The 19,140-nt window shown below is 39.6% G+C and overlaps 2 protein-coding genes across 24 annotated transcripts in view; both read left to right on the plus strand.

Annotated features, from left to right (window-relative positions):
- The window catches only part of SENP7 (SUMO specific peptidase 7), a 45,773-nt gene extending 42,327 nt beyond the window's left edge, over positions 1–3,446 (plus strand). For 9 of the 12 annotated variants that reach the window (XM_082337710.1, XM_082337717.1, XM_082337714.1 and 6 more), the window contains one exon: positions 1,155–3,446. In XM_082337710.1, the coding sequence (XP_082193836.1) occupies positions 1,155–1,292 (138 nt within the window). In that variant the 3' untranslated portion in view covers positions 1,293–3,446. The remainder of the gene's footprint in view (positions 1–1,154) is intronic. The other 3 variants (XM_082337721.1, XM_082337712.1, XM_082337711.1) reach the window with 1 other exon arrangement.
- IMPG2 (interphotoreceptor matrix proteoglycan 2) overlaps positions 1,357–19,140 on the plus strand; it is a gene marked incomplete at its 3' end in the record, with an annotated part of 67,481 nt that continues 49,697 nt past the window's right edge. For 5 of the 12 annotated variants that reach the window (XM_082337697.1, XM_082337707.1, XM_082337708.1 and 2 more), the window contains exons 1-3: positions 2,547–2,604; positions 3,488–5,668; positions 9,371–9,631. In XM_082337697.1, coding sequence (XP_082193823.1) covers positions 5,650–5,668; positions 9,371–9,631 — 280 coding nt within the window. In that variant the 5' untranslated portion in view covers positions 2,547–2,604; positions 3,488–5,649. Of the gene's footprint in view, positions 1,445–2,546; positions 2,605–3,487; positions 5,669–9,370; positions 9,632–19,140 lie in introns of those variants that run through there. The other 7 variants (XM_082337705.1, XM_082337706.1, XM_082337696.1 and 4 more) reach the window with 7 other exon arrangements.

Below are 19,140 nucleotides of genomic sequence, written 5' to 3' on the forward strand. Positions count from 1 at the left end.
GATATTCAAGGAACGCCACCTCCAAGCTAAAGAACAGTTCATCCAAACAAGCAGCAAGTCAGACAAAGATGCCAGGAGGCCTGCATGGATGGAGGAGCAGCTCCTGGCAAAACTCAAACATAGAAAACAAGCATACAGAAGACCGAAGCAGGGACAAGTAACCTGGGAGGAATACAGAGATGCTGTCCAAGCATGCAGAGATGTAATGCAGAAAGCCAAACCCAACTGGAGTTTAATCTGGTGAGGGATGTCAAAGGGAACACGAAGGGCTTCTATAATTATGTAAGCAGCAAAAGGAAGAGTAGGGAAGATGTGGACTGACTGCTGAATGGGGCAGGGGCCCTGGTGACACAGGACATGGAAAAGGCTGAGCTTCTGAATGCCTTCCTCATCTCTCAATTTGTCCTAAACGTGCCAGGGCTCATAGACCACAAATGATAATGTGTTTTTTGCTTTGCTTTTTCAATTTGTCATATACTACTTTATTCAAAAGAAGAAGGTGAGATATAAGCATGGCAAAAGAATGAAGAGGGAAAGAGGAGAAAAAATGACTTTGGCAAATCAAATATGGTGGTGTGGTCTTACTGCCAAAGCTGCCAGCATCTCTCAGCCATTTCAATTTGCTACCCTCTTTTGTTCCAAATTCTCCCCCTCTCGTGTCCTGCTAAAACTGCTAGCAGTGTTCTTGCTTCTTTGTTGTCTGCTATCAGACAGACCAGCTCATGACAGTAAAACACATGCCTGAGGCAACAAAACCTCATCATCCGTAACTGCTGTGTGCTTGATCCTTCCCTATAGTGTGATTGTACGTGTGTGTTTTGCGACCGAAGTGCATCTGTCCCTTGTTAGATATCAAGAGTATGTCTAATTGTATCATAGTACATGGAATCTGCCTTGAATATGCGCTTATACTGATGTATCTTTAAGAGAAGTGGTGCTAACCTGTTTGGTGTTTACCACAAGTAGCTTGTGGTAAGGGTATGTATGTATGTGATTACCATGGAGGAACTGGAATTTGACTTTGAAGCCTGTCACTGTCTCGTGGAAACTTGGTTGTGCATCCTTGGTCTCAGCAGTAATGGAAGGGTTTGAAATTCTTCTTGAAGGTTGCTTTAGGAAATTCATGCTGTAAATATTCCTTTTTCTGTTACCAGAATCCCATAGTTAACTTCGAAGAGCCACTGCAGCTGGAGAAGTGGTTCCCTCGTCAGCTGATCAGAAGCAAAAGAGAAGAAATTCGAGACCTAATCTTGCAACTGCACTTTCAACAGCATAGTGGCAGCAGCAGCTAATAAATCTAATAAGCCAGACCTGGCAAAGAACATTGCTGTGTAAAGTAACTGGAACTCTACTTAGCAGCATTTGGGCTCTTTCTGCCTTGCAACGAAGGAGAAAAAAAAAACACCAAACAAAAAAACCCCACAAGAAGTATTTTGTTTGTTCAGTGTGTATTTATTTAAAGTTTGTTTTTTTTTTTTTTTTTTTCATTTGGTTTGTGTGGTCATAGAATGCAGTTGTGGTGGGGAAAGGAGAAGGTTGTAGATAAAAGTGTAAATATGTAAGTTAAAGCTAATACATATGGATTGCTAATTGATTCTTTACTTGGAATATGAAAGCTGCGTACAGGTGTGTGCCACAAGGATGTAAAAGTATTTTCATCTTTTGGAGCCTGTTCTTTACAAGTCTATATAAACATGGATGATCAGGGATGATCAGGTAAGAGTCAGGCCTGAAGACAGGATTTTGACCCTAATACTGTGTCTCTTTCGATTTTGCAGCTCATACAGATGGAATGAATACTATGTATTGTTTTAATTTAAGGATCTAATATTCACTCTCTTTAGAGATGTATTTTTTGGTTTGTTTCTGATTACATACAGAAGTAGTCTGCATGTGTCAGAAAATTCTGCCAAGATTTGAGGCTGCTGAGTTTTTTGTTTTGTTTTGTTTTCCCCTCCCTAGCATGATCATCATAAAAATTTATTTCCATGAGTGTTTTCCATGACATTTGCTTGAGAGGGACTGCTGAAATCTTTAAAAGTTGAGAGTGGATTTTTTTTTGAAGTCTTTTTTATGACATTTTTTTTCTTATCAGATTTTGGAAGAAATCTTGCTGTCAAAGTACATGCCGATACCATACATGTAGGCAGTAGATTTTTTTAATCCTATTCGCCTTATTATTGGGAGTTATACCTGCGAATCTTATGGCATCACTTCCATTAAAAAGACAAGCAGGTTGTGGCTCAACAACCTCAAAAGTTTAAGGCGTTTTACTGAAAAATAAGGCTGTTTTCATTCCAAAAGGTCTTTATGTTATATATAATGTCTTTAAGATATGTAATTTACATATAAGACAAACAGGATTTATACTTTGCTCAGGAGCATTGAGTAAAGATGGCCAAATATTTGAGTGTTTGAACTCAGACTTGATTTGATAAACTAGTACGAGTTTATCATTGTCTTAATATGTATTTATGTAGTTGTTCCTCAAGCAGTGATCACATGAAACTTCAATAACATTTTGACAAGTGCACACTTTTTTCTGTAGTTACTGCACAATAGAAGGTGGCTGTTCTAAGAGGATGCTTTCTCCTGTTCCCCACTGTAAGTAAACTTAAGTGTCATCACACCCTTCAGAAGGACCATGTGTCAGATAACCACCAAAACCACCTGTGTCATAAACATACCTACAAAACCAGAGCTCTTAAAGCTGGAAGTAGGCTAGAGAGTTACAGTGAAAATTGAGGGCAACCCAAAAATGCGAACATTTTTATGGCATCACAGAATTCTCAGGGCCCCTTCCCTCAAGACGACTCTGAAACCTAGCATTAGGAGAAGCCAGTTATTATTTCAGGTTCTGTACAGTCATCCAAAAAAGTCTCCCACCATTGTTTCTCAAAGCAGGAAGCATTCTTTCTGGAGAAGAGAGGCAATTTTAAAATAAAATAATTTGCTGAGCGCAGTTACCTTCTGTATAGCTGTGAGCAGCCTAGTGCAATTACTGTGTGATTTTTGTCTTTGTTTCTACTTTAATTCTGTAGTTTGTCACTACCCACTCACCAACATCTGTCCCCCTCATCCCAGAGCTTTTGTGGCTTTCATCACCTAAATCACATCATCAGCATTACTTACAGGGATAATCTTTGTATTTATTGTAAGACAGATGAAAGATAAAATGCGGAAATGCGTGCGTTTTCTCTACACCTTTTTAATTGATGCATATTTTCAATGTTATGACAAATAGTTTGGGCTTTTTCTTATGGTAAAGTTAGTTTTTATCATAAAGTAATTTGTTCTTTTTTAGATTGACCGATTTATAGATATTTAAAAACAAAAGTCATGTATAAACTTTTCTAAATTGGTTTTATAACATTAAAGGATTGCCTTTGTAGATTTGTTAAATATGTGCTATGAGAATGCCAATACATTTGATATTAAAATTATCTCCAGAAGTTGCTGAATGTGATTGTTACCATTTTTTTCCCAGCTGCCACAAATAGCCAGTGAGCTGAGCATAAGATAGGCCATCTTTCTGCTTTTAAGGTATGTACACAGTATGTGTATCTTAACCCAATTTGTATCAAAGTGATTATTTGTTCTCCAGTCCTTATAAAGGCACGCAGCTAGTTTATAGCTGCTTGTGGCAAGCAAGGCTGCTTTTTGACTCAGGAGTCTTAGAGTTGGTTTCTGTAATTAGGCTAACAGTCTTGACAGCCTGAATGACTAGCCTGAGCAGTGCCTGGGTCCACCAGCCACAACCCACCCCATTCCAGCCATTTGCATTTAACATACGTGGTGAATCCTAGGAAGTGTCTGTGGAAAAAGTTACACTCCAGGTACCTTCGTGCTTCCTTTTTAGTTGCTAGAACTCCCCAAAGAGAACTTTTGGCATATATAAGGCACCAGACTGACTCGGGGACCTTTTTGCACATCTCCTGCATCTCCATTTCCTGTATTAAGCCCTGTTTAACTGAAATTATAGAGTGGCGTGATACTTCAAAGCAAACCAGTCTTTGTAAGGCTCTTTACCCTACACAGTGTAATTTTGGTTTCAAGGCAGTGAATTGTACTCAAAATGTTAAATGTAGCTATGAGTTTCTTTTAAAGAAACTGCTACGTTCTGGCTGTGTGTGACCAGAAACTGGCTTCCACGAAGAAATCTCAGTGATGGGGATCAGTTTAAGGTACTGTTGGCAAGCATGACACAAGAAACAAGGTGGAAGAGAAGTAACTTGTAGGAAGTAAATCTTCCAGGAAAAACAAAGAAAACATTAGTTTTCATCATGAACTGGAGAAGTGAATCACGAAACTGCAGGTGTGCTTTTTTAAAGGTATCTGTGGACTGCTGTGTTTTTCCTCTGGAATTGCAGGCATAGATTCATTGCAGTTCATCTGTCCTTTCTGGGACTCGTCTTCTCAAATTTGACCCTGAAATGAGCTTGCAGTACTCAGTAAGTACTACACCTTATAAAATAATAAAGACTTCAAAGCCACAGTAGTAACGCTTTTATCTTGATTATGACAAAGAAGCAGAATATTGCTTCTGGCAACCCCCGCAAAAAAAGACTCTGGTTTCTAGATGGAAAAGCAGGAATTTTAGAATGAGACTCGAAAAGTTTCAGGATTGAAAATGTTTCCATTAATGGTCGAATGAAACCAAGAACAACAGCAATAATTCTGTCCAACCAAATTGAAGTTGGAAACACTGTTCAAAGATGAAGCACAGGCCCTGGGATCATCTTTGACTATTGAGCAAGGTAAGAGATACTTATCTGATCAACAGTTCAGAAAAGGAGGAATGTTGAGGGTAGGCTTACATTACAAGGACAGAGTAGACAATGAAGTGTTCGATCAATTTGTTTGACCTCACTTCCTGATTTTTCTGCTCCAAATACATTACAATGCTATGTGATGGAAGAGGTGGCAGTATGACGGGCTATGGTGGGCTGAATTTGCTCAGCTGGAAGGCTAAACAGCTTCAGACCTTGCTTATTCTTGGGAGGCAGTTCACCAGAGAACTCCCCAGGAGCACAAGTGAAAAGTGGTACTGGTGAAATGCTTGGCAACAGCAAGCACAGAAACTGAACAAGTGAAAAGGTTTTGTCTAAGCTAATTTTCTCAGCTAAACTGATTGGGAATTTTGTTGCTGAGTCCTGTCAAATGCCATAAAGTCGGTTGCTGTAGTCCAGTCACAGGAGACAATTTATAATCTTGGTGTTAAGCCCTGTGAGCTTGGAGATAGGGAGTGTCTGCCATCATATGGCTCTTCATTAGGGGCATTTTCATTAAGGTATACCATCATTTTGTGTTATTTAGCTACAGATGAGTGGCTTTAGCTTTTTGATTAAATTGCATTTGAAAACAATGAAGTTATTTAGAACAGTATGTGTGCTGTAGCAGAATTTCAGTGACGGTTACCTTGCAGAGAGCTATAATTCAGCTTAATCACGTCTGCTATGTGAAAGTGCATGTCCTTTCTTTTCAGAAATACAGATCATCAGAAAATTGTCTTTTTATTTTTGGAGGTACTGATGTGACCTTGACGTGTTACATCACTAGGATTATACTTCCCTTTTTTTCCCTAGCAAGAATGTACTTTTCCTAAGTACTTTTGAAGAGATGCAATTTGGCTGCTGGAAATGAAGAACTATGCATCTTCTGATTCAAGGTATTACTGTAAAGGCCATAGTCAAATCAAGGGAGGAGTTAATTTTCCAAGGTTATTTTGGAAAACTCTTGCAAGAGTTGTTTTGCTTGTTTTAAGAAACTTTAAATGATGATTGTGCTTTTAGTTACGCATTTTGCCATCATAAGTGTAGGAGATTTTCGGCTGTTGCAAATCTAAATTTCAGTGCTGAAATCAGTGTTGAATTTAAAATTGACAGCTTGAACTAATATTAATGAAACTGAATTTAAATGTTTAAAATATTTTATCACACAGAAGCTCACATAGCCATACCATAGAAAACAAATTGTGACAGAGAGATGAAGCAGGTAGTTTTTATACTATTCATATTCTGAGTGCCTTTGAGTACTTTGCTGATGAAAAAACCAGGACTGCTGTAAATCTGAAGATTCTCCAGGAAAACTTTTAATTGGGTTTCATACTTTTACTGAAGCACATGTATTCTGAGAATTTTCTGTAAAAGAATTAGTTATCATTCATTCTTGAGGTAAGTTAGCCTTTGCCTTTATAAGCATGTATAGTATTTCTAATCTTGATTCAGTTGCATTTTTGCAGGGTAACGCAAGCAAAAGCGTTCATGACAGTGAAAGCACCAGACTCTGCAGAGGATTTAAAAAAAAAGTCTGGTCTGTGTTGTTGAATCCAAGATTGTAATAAAGGTACCCAAGCTAGCCTGAAAAGTTGCTCTGTCTACCTAGAGATGCTGCATAGGACTTTGAAACAGTTTATGAGCACCTGTGCAATGTTGTTCCCGTGCCTTGTGTCATAGGACCGTTCGATTTCCACCTCCAGTGTGGTGTACTGCACTCGGTGCTGCTGCCAGTATTGCAGTTGGCTTGACAGAGCCAGCCTAGGTGAACAGTGCTGGTTCGATATATCCAGAATGTCTGATTTGAAGAAAACTGTTTGGGGGTGTTAGAGCAGCTCACTGGTTTAACTTAAAGTGTAATTTAGAAGTTCTGTGGAAAAATCAGGGAAGATATGTTGTTGTTTTGAAAAATATCTACTAGAGTCTGTTAGATGTCAGAAGACAGAGCCTAAAAACAAAGGTGCTTTTACTGGATTCCTGTGAGTGCCCTGTGTGTGATATCAGGAATTACCAGTGTTATCTGAATTGCTGGAGTTCAGCAGAGCAGCTAGAAGAGAGGAGTCAGCACTGTATAGCTAAGGAGCTCTGTGTAAATGCTCTGCAGACTGTCATCTGGGAAGCCTTGGGAATCCAGCTTTGAAATATTTATGCAAAACCACTACGAATAATAGTCACTTCAGACAAATTGGCAGTTTGCTCAGATTGATCTGAACGCAGTAACCAGCAAGTCCTGAGTTAATGCCACCCAGGAGAGAGCCCTGACGGGGTTTTTCTAGTGCTCCGAGTGCCGTCTGCCATTGCAGGACTGCTTCCATACACGTTTCCACAATGAGCTGACCCTGGACAGGAGGGGAGCTGAGATTGCTGCTGCTTTCCTGCACTGCTGTCCTTCCTGCAGTTCTTCTTAGCTGATCATCTCTTCAGGTATCTGTACGCATTTGTTCCTACTGCTCATGTCAGATAATACCTGAACAGAGATGAAAAAAATCACAACTTGCCCTGGCGTTATCTTTGGGGGAATCACCTCTTCTGGGATGCAAGGGACGGTGGTGTAACAGCACAAGATTTTCTGCTTTAGCACAGGCTCGGGCAGCAGGGCTGTATTAGCTCTGTCACCAGAAGACGCAATCCTCCAGAAAGATTCCTTCAGTGTTATCTACATATGCATCAGTGTTTAAGCAAGTCAGTGCATTTTTAGATCCATATATTTGTATAAGGAGAAGACAAAACACGCTGAGACCTTCCACTGAAGACTAGTGTGCTCCCTCTGATGTTTTGTGGTCAGCATGGTTTTAAAAAAGGGCAGAAATTGAAGGGCCAATGAAAAAACATGGCTAATTAAATGTGAAAGGTGCTGTCCTTGTTTGGACTGTCTGTTAATGGTATGACAAGCTCTGGTAAAGAGCTTAGCTGGCCAGCTTAAAACTAAAAAATTGTCTCAGTCCATCTGCTAGCTCCAAGGAGTTTACTTCCATCACCTTTGCTTGCTTCTTCACTAAAGCAGAATACTGTCTTTGAAAAGAATATTCCCAGGATGTCTCTGTTGACTTTTTTTTCCTAATGTTTTTTCCAACGGTAATTATACCTGACGTCAAGACATTTTCAAGAAGGGCAATGCTCTTGGTTGGTTCAAGGATACGTTAAAGACAACAGCTCTTTTGCTAAAAGGGATTTTCTTATTTTTTCATTCCTATTGCTTTTTTTGGCACAAATATGTTTGGCTTCATTTGGAAAATCTTTCTTTGCTTTCCGGTTTTGGGAATGATTAAAGGCGATCTTCAAATAGTTGCAGGTAATGCAGAAATCTTATTAATATTCTGGTTTTCAAAGTTGAGCTGTGGCAGGGATAGGGGGGACTAATACAGAGAAATGTTTGGTCTAATCTGTGCCATGATATCAGTATAAATATGGAATGCTTAAGAGTGATTTCCAGGAGGTATTACTGTGCATTTGTATTGTTTTGAGTGTAGAATGTAGCTACAAGAGGCAAGTTTTTCCAACTTCAAGAGACAGTAAATACTGAAAAATTTTTTACTTGGTGCTTTTTTCTTTAAGATTTAATATAAAATTATTAAAAATTGAGGTTCCATCTTCTGCTTATGCACACTGAAGATGTGTCAGTTTGGGTAAAGATCAGGCTTTTGTCTTAGTGACCTTCTTTGATGTTCCCTTCTCCTTCTGATGTACCATCTGGTGGTGGTCTTCTGCACTAGAGCTGACTTAATATACCATCAAAATAACCACGTTCTTCATCTTTCAGTCATTGAAATCAAAGGTGCTATTGACTTGGAAGTTGCAGAACAAGCTCATAATCTGTGAGATGAAAAATGCCATACACTTATTACTGTTCTTTCTCTAATAAATGATTCATTGTGATTCTTCTTCAGTTATGTTTTCTGGGGAAAAAGTGAAAGAAGAAAGTTGCGTTAACTAGTTTCAGATCAGCTGACTGCTGACTGTGGAGGATAGAATATTAGACTGTTGGACTAAAACCAAATAGACACATTCTCCCCATAGCTGTAAAGTTTCCTCTGGAGTGATGTGGAACAACTATCCTAAGAGGGAATATTAAAAAAGCTGAAGCTGATGAGCCCTTTTTTTTCCCTTTTCTTTTTTTCCCCACTCCAATCGAGTAGGGAGCTATCTCACGGTGGTGAAAGGCGTACTTGCTAGCTGTCAATTCAAGCAGCTTTCTTGATGCAAGGGATATAAATGTTTCTTGTGGAAAGAAAGTATGGAATAAGGGGACTTGTTAATTAATTAATTACTTATTTCATTCCTGGCCCTGAAAGCTTCTGAGTAGATGTCTGTTCACAAATATAGTCCCATTGCCTCAAACAAGCCAATCACAGAAGGGAAGTTAAACACAAAACATTAGCATTCAAAGGCTTAGGGCTTTAGGTTATGTTATCATTTGATGGGATGCTGTAAAGAGCTTAAGGTTGTTTATAATAAGACAGTCATACAGATGGGTTTTGTTAACAGAAAAAAGCACAGTTATGTCCTTCAGAGACCAGAGCAATTGCATTAAGATACATGAGGTGATTGCATCACTATCTCATCTGAGAAATTTATGTGTGGTTTTAATTTTACAGCAGAAGGTTATTCAGCTACAGAAGGAGGACAAACTAAAGATGGTTCACCAACCCCTCAGCTCAGTGGCTGGCAGTTGGCAAACCCTTCTCAGCCTCCCGAGTTGAAAAAGCTTCATGGCATCGTGAAGGCTGAACAGGTCAACAAGCATTTGCTGTTACGAAGGAAGAGGTCCATTCTGTTTCCCAGTGGAGTTAAGATCTGCCCTGATGAATCTGTTGAGCAGGCTATTGCCAACCATCTGAAATATTTCAGGCTGAGAGGTAAGTGATTGTACGTCTCACGGGTAATTGATAAAGAGCATTTATTTATAAAAAAATAATAGATGAAGCTTTTAAACATAATAAATACCAGGCCATAGGAAATAAATTGTTACCCAAGAAACTTAGTTTTCTGTGATAATCTTCCTTATGAGAGCTGTTCTGAGCTAAAAAAACACCTTCTGGTTATGCTCATATATCATAAAAACTCTCAGTCCCTGGAACCGCAGTTAGTGTTTAATAATTACTCATCCTTTATCATAGAACAATTTGAATGCTAAGAAAAATAGGTGTTGTGTACACGTTAGCTAAATGACAGAGCTTATACAATCATAGCATCATTTAGGTTGGAAAAGACCTTTAAGATCATCAAGTCCAACTGTTAAGCTTGTTGTTTTTATTTAGTGTTCTTCAATTGCTAGTAGAATTCATTGAGGGATCTTTCAGAAAAGCCAAGTCTGAGACGTTGGTGTCTCAGCCATGTGACTTTTGACTATGGCTGGTTGTGCAAAGCATAATATATTCTGTTGTCTAGAAAGCCAATCTCTGTGTATCAGGCTGTAGTATAATAGAGATGAAGCCTTTCTTTCGAGATGTAGAAGTTGGTGTAACAGAGCTTTCTCTGAAAAGCTGAAATATTCCCAGTAACAGCTTCTTTCATGTGATGAAATATTACAGCAATATGATGTATTTTAACCCTTCTGCCTGTCAACATTGGAATGGGGCATCGAGGTCATGCAGCACTTTCTGGTATGTGTGTGTCTGCACTGTAGCATTCAAACAATTCATAATGTCTTAACATGTTTGCACATAATTGCTGAAACAGGAAAGAGCCGCTGTCACTTAAAGGAGAAGGAAAGGTGTTCAGAGACACATGTTTAATGAAACGTTTTTGAGTGCCTATAGAAGAAACTCCCACTGGTAACTAATTTGTTCACTTAGAGTAGTGAAAAACAAAACCAGGAGCTGCTGAGTGTCTCTGTAAAAGTAAACATAAAGGGTGTATTTGGAGAACAAAGTGGAATTATGTGGGATCAGAGCCTCATTCAAATATGAATTGCGCCCAGCTTGCGAGGGGTGTCGACATTGATGATCACACGGACAGTTTGACAGGCTCTGCAAGCTTCTCGTTTATGTCCACCCAGTAACACTCAACTGTTGTGTTTTGCTCAAAATGAATCCATACTATGTGCTTTAACTGCAGTCACCCCCCAGTTTTCTGTGATAGTGGTATGTAAGGGCAATACCAAGTAAGCAAAAGCGTGAGTGGTAATAAAGAAGAAAAATCTGTACATTAGGTTGTAAAAGCTTATTTAGAACTTAATGGTCCTAGGTTGAACCAAAAATCCACCTAGTCCATCTGCTTCCCTACTGGACTTATGGCTTCCACAGTCCACAAGGATTTCTTGAGCAGAGATGCTATGACCACTCTTACCACTTTTAAGTTAAAACTTTCGAAAAAGATCTCTGCAAGTAGCAGAGGTGACTTTAATTAGCAGCAAGGTGAGCAAGGTCTGTTTGAAGCAACACATCATCTTCATTCTGATAGCAGCAATGCACTGCACCACGAGTATGGTGATGTTTAGTTAATTGCATCCTGAGTAAATGCACCCGAGGTAGGTGAGAGTTGATGATGCTATTACTTTCATTCACAGTAAAGCTGTTCCTTGAGTGTTATTGAATTATATACCAGCTTTTTCTTGAAACCATGCTTTTACTAGCTTGCTGAATCAGTGCAGTGATGAAATAGTGAGATGGACTTGCTTCTCTCTGCACTGTCAAGAAAATAGTCCTAGGAAAGAGTGTGGTCACTGTTTAGCACTCAGACACCAGCTATCAGTGCTTAGAAAAATAACTGACCCCACAAAGGAATAAATATGAAAGTACACAGAATCTGTTGATTTTTCAATCTCAGTCTGCATTTTTAGAAGCTTTTTATTCTGTATCTGTTGAAGTAAGGAATGACTTCAATATCCCATACTTTCTCTGGAAAGGATGATTTCAATACAATCTATTCTTTCCCTAGTTTTACTTTACTGTCAGCAGTAAACAGTGCCACTACCATGGAAGGAAAGGTTGATTGCTGTTTTGGTATAAGAGCATGTTAGAAAAACGGAAAAGGTTTGCATGTGCTGATTATCCAGATTACATTTGTTCTATCTATATCTACCTTAGAAGGAAACAGGTGGGAATATAATTATCTATGTGTAGCTTCTAGCTTTATTTACTTTTTCTAGCTTGCTAAAGTCTCTATTAGTGTCAGAGAGACTGACTGACGAACACTTCTTTCATAGCCTTTAAGCAAGTGCTTATGTCATAGAGCTGTAGGCTTAACAGTGTACAGCTGGTTTTTTTTTTTCTTCAGACTACAATGCCTGGATTTTTTTAGCCTTAAAAAGATATAAGATAAAGAGATATAGTAAATATATAATAAATAATAAAAAAAAATTCAAAGGGCAGCAAAATACAGGGATCTGGAGAAAAATCAGTATTTTTCAAAGCAGCAGCAACTCCCTTCACATATGAAAGTCTAAGTAATGGTATGATTATTCACTGGTGGTTGTTGTTATTACTGTAGTAGTCAGAACCACCAGCAAGAATATGGGTGGTTTTGTATTTGTTTCTCTGCACCTGCGGTCTAGAAGAGAGATTCCTGAGGTGCTGATTTATTCCTACAGTCAATCACATTGCAGAACAAACTGAGTTTTGCGTTAGCAGAAGGTATTATTTTCAGTCTGTTTTGAGACAAATCTGGGATTATGATTGTCTCTGTATTCCCCAGTATGATATAGTCTCTGTATCTCTTGTAGGTATATATGGAAGTTGCTGCTGTTGGCTGGCTTTGTATTTCATTTAAGATGTAATTACTCTGGTGGCTACTTTTTCCTAAATCTTGTTTGCATTTTATCCTACTGTGATCCATTGTCTTAAACAATTCAGTGTATGCTCGTGAGTACATCTTCTTTTCACATGAGTAGATCAGTTAGTCTCTCTGCCAGAACTGTTTTTGTCAACCAGAGCTTCAGAGAAAGCTGACATCTAAAGATAGTGTTTAAAGATCCTGACCAAAGAAGGAAGTGGGCCGTATTCTCGTGTGTCATACCTGATGAGAGACAAGGACATTTTGGAACTTTGGAAAGAATAAAAGGTATTTCTCAGGAATGAAATTCTATGTATGATTATAATCCCTAGATTTGGTAATCTTGGGCATAGCACTGAGCTTTCTCATTTTCCCTTTCTTGGGTCACTTCAAATCTATTTACTGAAGCATTAGAAATAATGATGTTATGTTCTGCACATGGACAGAGTTAAGAGTGACATTTCAATTTGATGCTGAAATCCTAGATGTTACAAATTATTCAAATCTTGCTGAATAATGATGACAGCAAACAGTCAAAAGTCATAAGAAGTACCTGGCTAAACAAGCATACAATAAATAAAGTGTCCGGCTGAGTGAGCCTGTTCTCCTTGCTTCCCCCTCATCCCTGGCACATATTATGCATAGCTCATGCTCAGCCAATAGATTTCTGAAGTTTATTTGTAGAAGGTCTAGTTCTGTCTCCCTCTCCATTTGAATTTTTAGATGTCGGCATATTCTTCTAAAAAGCTTGACTTTTCCCATGAAAGACACTCCTTTGTAGTTACTGAAATATTACTGGTGAGAATAGTTTATGTGCTAGAGTTTAGTATGTTAGTGTTCAAAGAAAAAAATCTTTCATGTGGATTATCTAATCCCCATTCAACTATTTTAATTTAAAATCCTGGTTTGTTGTGTATGTTGTTTAAGGGTTGCTATGTTATAGGCCATACACAGCAGCATTTCAGCAATAGATGAAGTGATTTCTCTGTATGTGTGTATATTAATTTGTTTAGTGAGTGCTAATGAAGTCTTTGCAGGAAAGATCTCTTAGGAGGTGTCTGTCAGTCTCCTTGTCACTGTAGTCCTGATCAAAACCCACTGCAATTAAGCCATTCAGTTGTGCAGAAATTGTTAGAGAGAAGGAGTTGGTCTCATGTTGCCTCAAAATAGAATATTCAGCCTGATTCAGTGCTCCGAGCCACTGTACATGATTCAACTCTTAAGAAGCACTAATGGGATTTAACTGGGATTAAACTCCAGCACTGCCCACTTACACGAATGGCCAGAAAGCCACCCTACCCCCTACTAGGTGCCCAGTGCTGTCATGTGGTGCCCCTTGTGTTAACCTCAGAAATCCCTGAGCATGGACTGAGTGTAATAGGCTAATTGTCTCTCATTTGAGAGATAAATGCATCCTGAATGGTAAAGCTGGAGCCACAGAGACGTTGTGTCCTACCCAGGTGTGTGAGAGGCAGCTATACAGGAGAATTTCAGAGAGAGAGAGAGAGAGATCATCTCATCACAGATCTTAGCTGGAGGTTTTGAAAACAATGATGAAGTCTTTAGGAAAGGCAGCTTCAAATAAAGTTGTTTTTTTTTTTTTTACCCTTTCCTGCAGATTTATAGGACTGAAAAGAGCTTGTGCCTGCCTATGTTGTATTTTTTTAGCTGAAACACAATTTATCTTAAGCTTTTCAGGATATTCTCTATTATTTGTAAGTATTACTTGAGCGTAAACACTGCATTTGAAGCAGATAAGCTCCCAAGGGCTGGGCTTTTCGGCTTCTGGAGTAGATATGTTGGGATTCACATGGGCTTGGTACATGTCCGGCTTTCTGAGGCAGGCTTTGAAACTTGTTATGGCCTTTAAAAGTCAAGACCTTGCCTACTTTAAGTACCTATGACACTTTGCTCAAGTGGAAGTTTGCACAAGGGCATGGGCCAAACATGCTGATCTTTCAATTCTTCCTACCTGAAAAGAAGGATGAAGATGATTATCTCAGTGATGAGTTAAGCGACTTCTAATTTCTGAGGCACTTCAGGATGGAGTACATGCAAAGTGTAGTATGTGCATGCAAAATGTACTTTGGGGAAAGACTGCAGAACAAGCCATCTGGTTTGCATTCTCGGTTTGAATTCTGGTTGATTGTGTCAGACAGTTACACAGCTTCAGTGTACCTACTTACTTTCCTGTAGACAGCTGGATTGATCACATCTCTGTAGGAGGGAGCCTCTCTTTTTCTCATAAGCCTTCATTTTTTTAACATTTGAAATCTTCAGAGGAAAATTGCAAAGTAGCCGAGAAATCAGGTAACACTAAAATACAAGTTATTTATTACTGCAGCCATGGGATGAAGGAAGTCATTTTCTAGAGGAGCTTACCTTCCCACCCACGTGTAGCTTCAAGGCTCTTAGCTCACTGCCTTAAAAGATTGATCTCGATTTTATGATGCTTTTAATCAGTATTGTTTGCCAGGGATTAGAGGCCTCATCGCAAATCCTATCTCCTCCAGGGCCTGGTGTTGCTAATGCTGTCCCATATATCTGCGCCTGTGGCTACCCCTGTAGCAGGCTAGTGAAAGTTTGGCGTGAGATCTAGCCACAAAGACATGCTCTTCTCACGTGCCCCGAGGACTGATCAGGTGGCATGTGGCAGCACTGCTGGGTCTGCTCAGCCGTTCCTTCCTGACCCTGGCAGGGCTGGCTGCTTGGCTGGTTGGTTTTTAAGGGTTTTGCAGCTAGATGTAGAAATCTACTTCCTGGAAAGATCGTCGTGCAAAGCCTGTACAGCAGTATTATTTTACTTAATAGTTGGAGTATGTTAACACAGCATATTGCACTAAGCAAGCAGCTTCAGTCATAACTCTGAACTGTTGGGCTCCTGTCAATTTACTGTAAGGTCTGATGCTGCAGTTTTTTTCCATTCCCTATCTACTTTAAACATTTTGTATTTAAAATTCAAAGTTACATTGCTAGTCAAAAAGCTTACTGGTAAATCTGCTGGGTTCCGCCCCTTCCTTCCCCCCCCCCATTTTCTTTTATTTTCTATTTTGGTTTCAAGGAGTTGGTATTTTAAATATTAGCCAAAAGTTGTTTCATTTATTGTCAACATATGTAGATAGTATACTTGGCACTGGCAAGTTGCTGGAAGGTCAGAAAGGATAGATAGTGAGTTATTTTTATACAGTAAAATATAGTTATTTACTGAAGTTTCCAGTCAAGTCCTGTTTAACTTTGTTTACATTTTTATGTCTCCAAGTTTTGTCTACAGAGTCTCAGAATGCTTATAATCTAGTTATGAAAAACATCTTTTTCTTATATGGGAGTTCTCAAGAGTTTGTTGATAAGGAACTTTGAACAACCTCCCTGGCCAGCAGATAGTTGAAAACCCGCCACAGGGGTGGGCTCCACCATCACGTTAAAAGAAGCTTAATGACATTTATTATGGAACTTGAACACACTGTGAGGGTGGTGTCTCTTCAGTTCCCTGCATGGCCGTGTCAGTGAGGCCATGATAAGAACTGGCTCCCTCTTTGACATACCTGAAGGAGAGGTGGGAGATAGAATCGTACTTGTCTCTTTCTTTACGTGAGCGTGATTTGAATCACACTGAAGAAACAGTGCTGTTCTTCTGCTGTGCTTGGAGTGGCAACTCTCATCTAACTGTGAAACATTGGAAAGGTGTATGAGAAAGAAAGACTGAAACAAAATTGTTCCTTTTCTTAGCCAGGCTATGAATTTGCTCTTGAACACCATATAGGTAAGCATGCTTGGGGATGGTTCTTGGGTTGAGCCCTTACAGCCTGGAGTTTTTTTATCCTGCAAAGCTGGATAAAATCTTTACAAACTGGCCAGTTGGAATAAACAGGACAATGACAAGATGGACTGTGTGTCAACAAGGTCGCAGGGTGACTGTGTGTGGCAAGCAGGTCACTGTGGCTGAGGACGCCATTTTCTGGGCAAGGCTAGCCAAAGTGTTTAAATGGCAGTCGTGGTAGATGTTTGCTTGGGGTTTTTAATCCCTCCCTGAGTGTCAGAACTAACAAACTCTCGGACTACTTGGGAGGAAGAAATGGGCCAGCCTTTTCCTTCTGAATACAGAAGCAATTTGCACCATATTGTCCAACTTGTTACTGCTCGCTGCAGTGGAAACGGCTAGATAAGGCACAGGCTGGAGAGGATGGAATGTGACTCCTTGTCCACGTCCCCTTTCCTCAGAAAATATGACCCTGTTCTGACAGCTTAGGTCTGACTCATGGGTTTGGAGCCCACAGATGACACAAAGCTTTTGGGATTGGAGTTCAGTGTGTTGTCTAATCCTAAATGAAAGGACACACAACAAATCCTTTTCTATTGGGAGCTGACTGGGACAACTGTTCAAACGGCAGCAGCCTGTACTCAGGCAAGACACTGTCTCATCACATTTGTTTTAAAAAAGAGATTAAACTTATTTAAGAGCATTAAGGAAAACTGCCTTCAATTATTACTGCCAATTATTACTTGGAACTGGAAAGCCAGTCCTTTGACATTTGAAAACTGTAGGATTAGACAGTGCCACTGCAATGTGTTTGCAAGCTATTGCCATAGCTTCATCTCTCACTGATAGCCTGCTGTGAAGACTTCTCAGCCACAGGGAATAATCTCCTTGCAGGATTGTTGCTGTACAACGTTGTGCCTGGAGTGAAAGATCTATTAGTCAGAATGCAGGATACAAGTACCACCAAAAGAAATGAGAGCAAGTGGTATTCCTTGGTGTAGTCTTCTGGATCTGAAACAAGATTTTGGTCTTTTCCAGCTCTTATGAGTGGGATGGTAGAGAGGATACTACAGATGTTATTCTGCTTTAGGAAGCTTATTAGTACTCCAGCAGGATCCAGAAATCCCAGAGCAGGATTGCGGCTTCGTTGCTTGAGGTCTGTGCAGAGGCCATATGGAAACGTCCCTGCCTCAAAGAGTTTGCTTCCTCAGCCGCTGAGGAAACATATGTAACTTGAGGGGGAATGTGAGAGGGTGCATGGATGCTTGTAAATTTGGCTATTTATTTCTGATTAATAAAGATGCATAAGCAAAATTGATTGGAGGTATCTCCAATACTCCTTACCTAATTACTGTATCTTACAGATAAAGTTAACTGCTTGAAAGCTGGAGGGGTGCTAGAGCAACAATATACTACTGACAGTTAATAATGCAGAGCTGGAGGACTGTATTCTTTAGTCATACATGTCAAATGAGCTGCAAGGCTGATCTCCATGTAGAAAAGCTGTCAGGAGTGTGGCATGGAAATGAGAGATATCTACGTGTCTGTAGAGTTCCACAATGGAGAAATGGTCTCAACTGCTCTGATAAGCTGAAATTCGGGGTGGAGAAAAGAGCTTTTTCTGTATGGTGCCATCCAGCATGCCAGAATCAGCTAAGCTTTAAGGGCACTACTGCATGTGACACAGTTCCTTAAGGTTGTTATTTATAAAGCCTTCGCATTTAAGAAAAATGTCCATCTCTTTGTTGAATGAAGGTATGCTTCCATATGTGAACTATATGTTAAGTTTTACACAAGTACATTTAATCGATTTTGGAATTCGGAATTCAGAGTATCAAGAAGTAGCAGCAGTGAGGTACTGTTTTTGGCAGCCTGGAGCGTATTTTTAAGCTGATTGAAGAAAATGACTTTCCAAAGATAGACTCGTGGTCAGTCTCCTGTAGGGTCTTGCTTATGACGTCAGGACTTTCCCTGAACGCAAAGCATTCCTCTGCTGAACTGTGTATATATAAGTAGTGAAATCCGATTAAGACCAAAAAGCAGGTTTGTCTGCTACTACTCCAGGCTGGCACCTGCTGCGAGTGATTTTTAGAGTTGTTCTCCTTTTAACGTTGTTCTTTTCCAGGACACAAGGAAAATCCTATAAATCTTCCAGTTATCCTGGGTCACAGAGAGGTTCTTGTTGAGCGTCATGTGACCAACTTCTCTGATTGGCAAAGAGCACACGCAAGATAGGGAGGTTAAAGCACTTGACGTAGTACAAGATGATTTAACCCTTAATTCGCAGACTATCTGTTCAGTCAGAGATGTCTAGTTCTTTCTCAGTGCATACATGCCGTAGGGTTAGAGATTGACTTATTTCTTAGCATAGTATGTTGTTGTGTCATCATCCTGCCTTGTTTTTCAAATTATTAATGCAATTATAATTTCTGAAACTTATTTTAAATTCCATGGAGAGGCGAGTCCAAAGGAATTGTAACTGATTGAGGCTCTAAAACCTTGATCAGTGCGACTGTCATTCTTACAAATTAAGCTCCAGCTCTACTTTCTGTGAGGACGTTTGCCATACTATTTTGGTTTTCTAAATTTTCTAAAAATTTGACCCACTGATCAAAGGCAGTTTCACTCAGTGAAAATATTATTGTTCTTGATAGTTGTTAGGAGACAAGTGCACTCTCTCTTGCTCTCTTCTTTTTTTCTTTAATGAAGTAATTAATTACTTCAGTAAAAAAAAAAAATCAGGGAGGGAAGTAGTATGGGTGTGGAAGATCCACCAGATCTTCACTGTCAGTCTGTGGTGGGCTGACCCTGGCTGGACACCAGGTGCCCGCCAAAGCCGCTCCATCACTCCCCCTCCTCAGCTGGACAGGGGAGAGAAAATATAACGAAAGGCTC

The sequence above is a fragment of the Platalea leucorodia genome (genome assembly GCF_965183815.1).
Source record: "Platalea leucorodia genome assembly, chromosome: 2".
Taxonomy (NCBI): Eukaryota; Metazoa; Chordata; class Aves; order Pelecaniformes; family Threskiornithidae; genus Platalea; species Platalea leucorodia.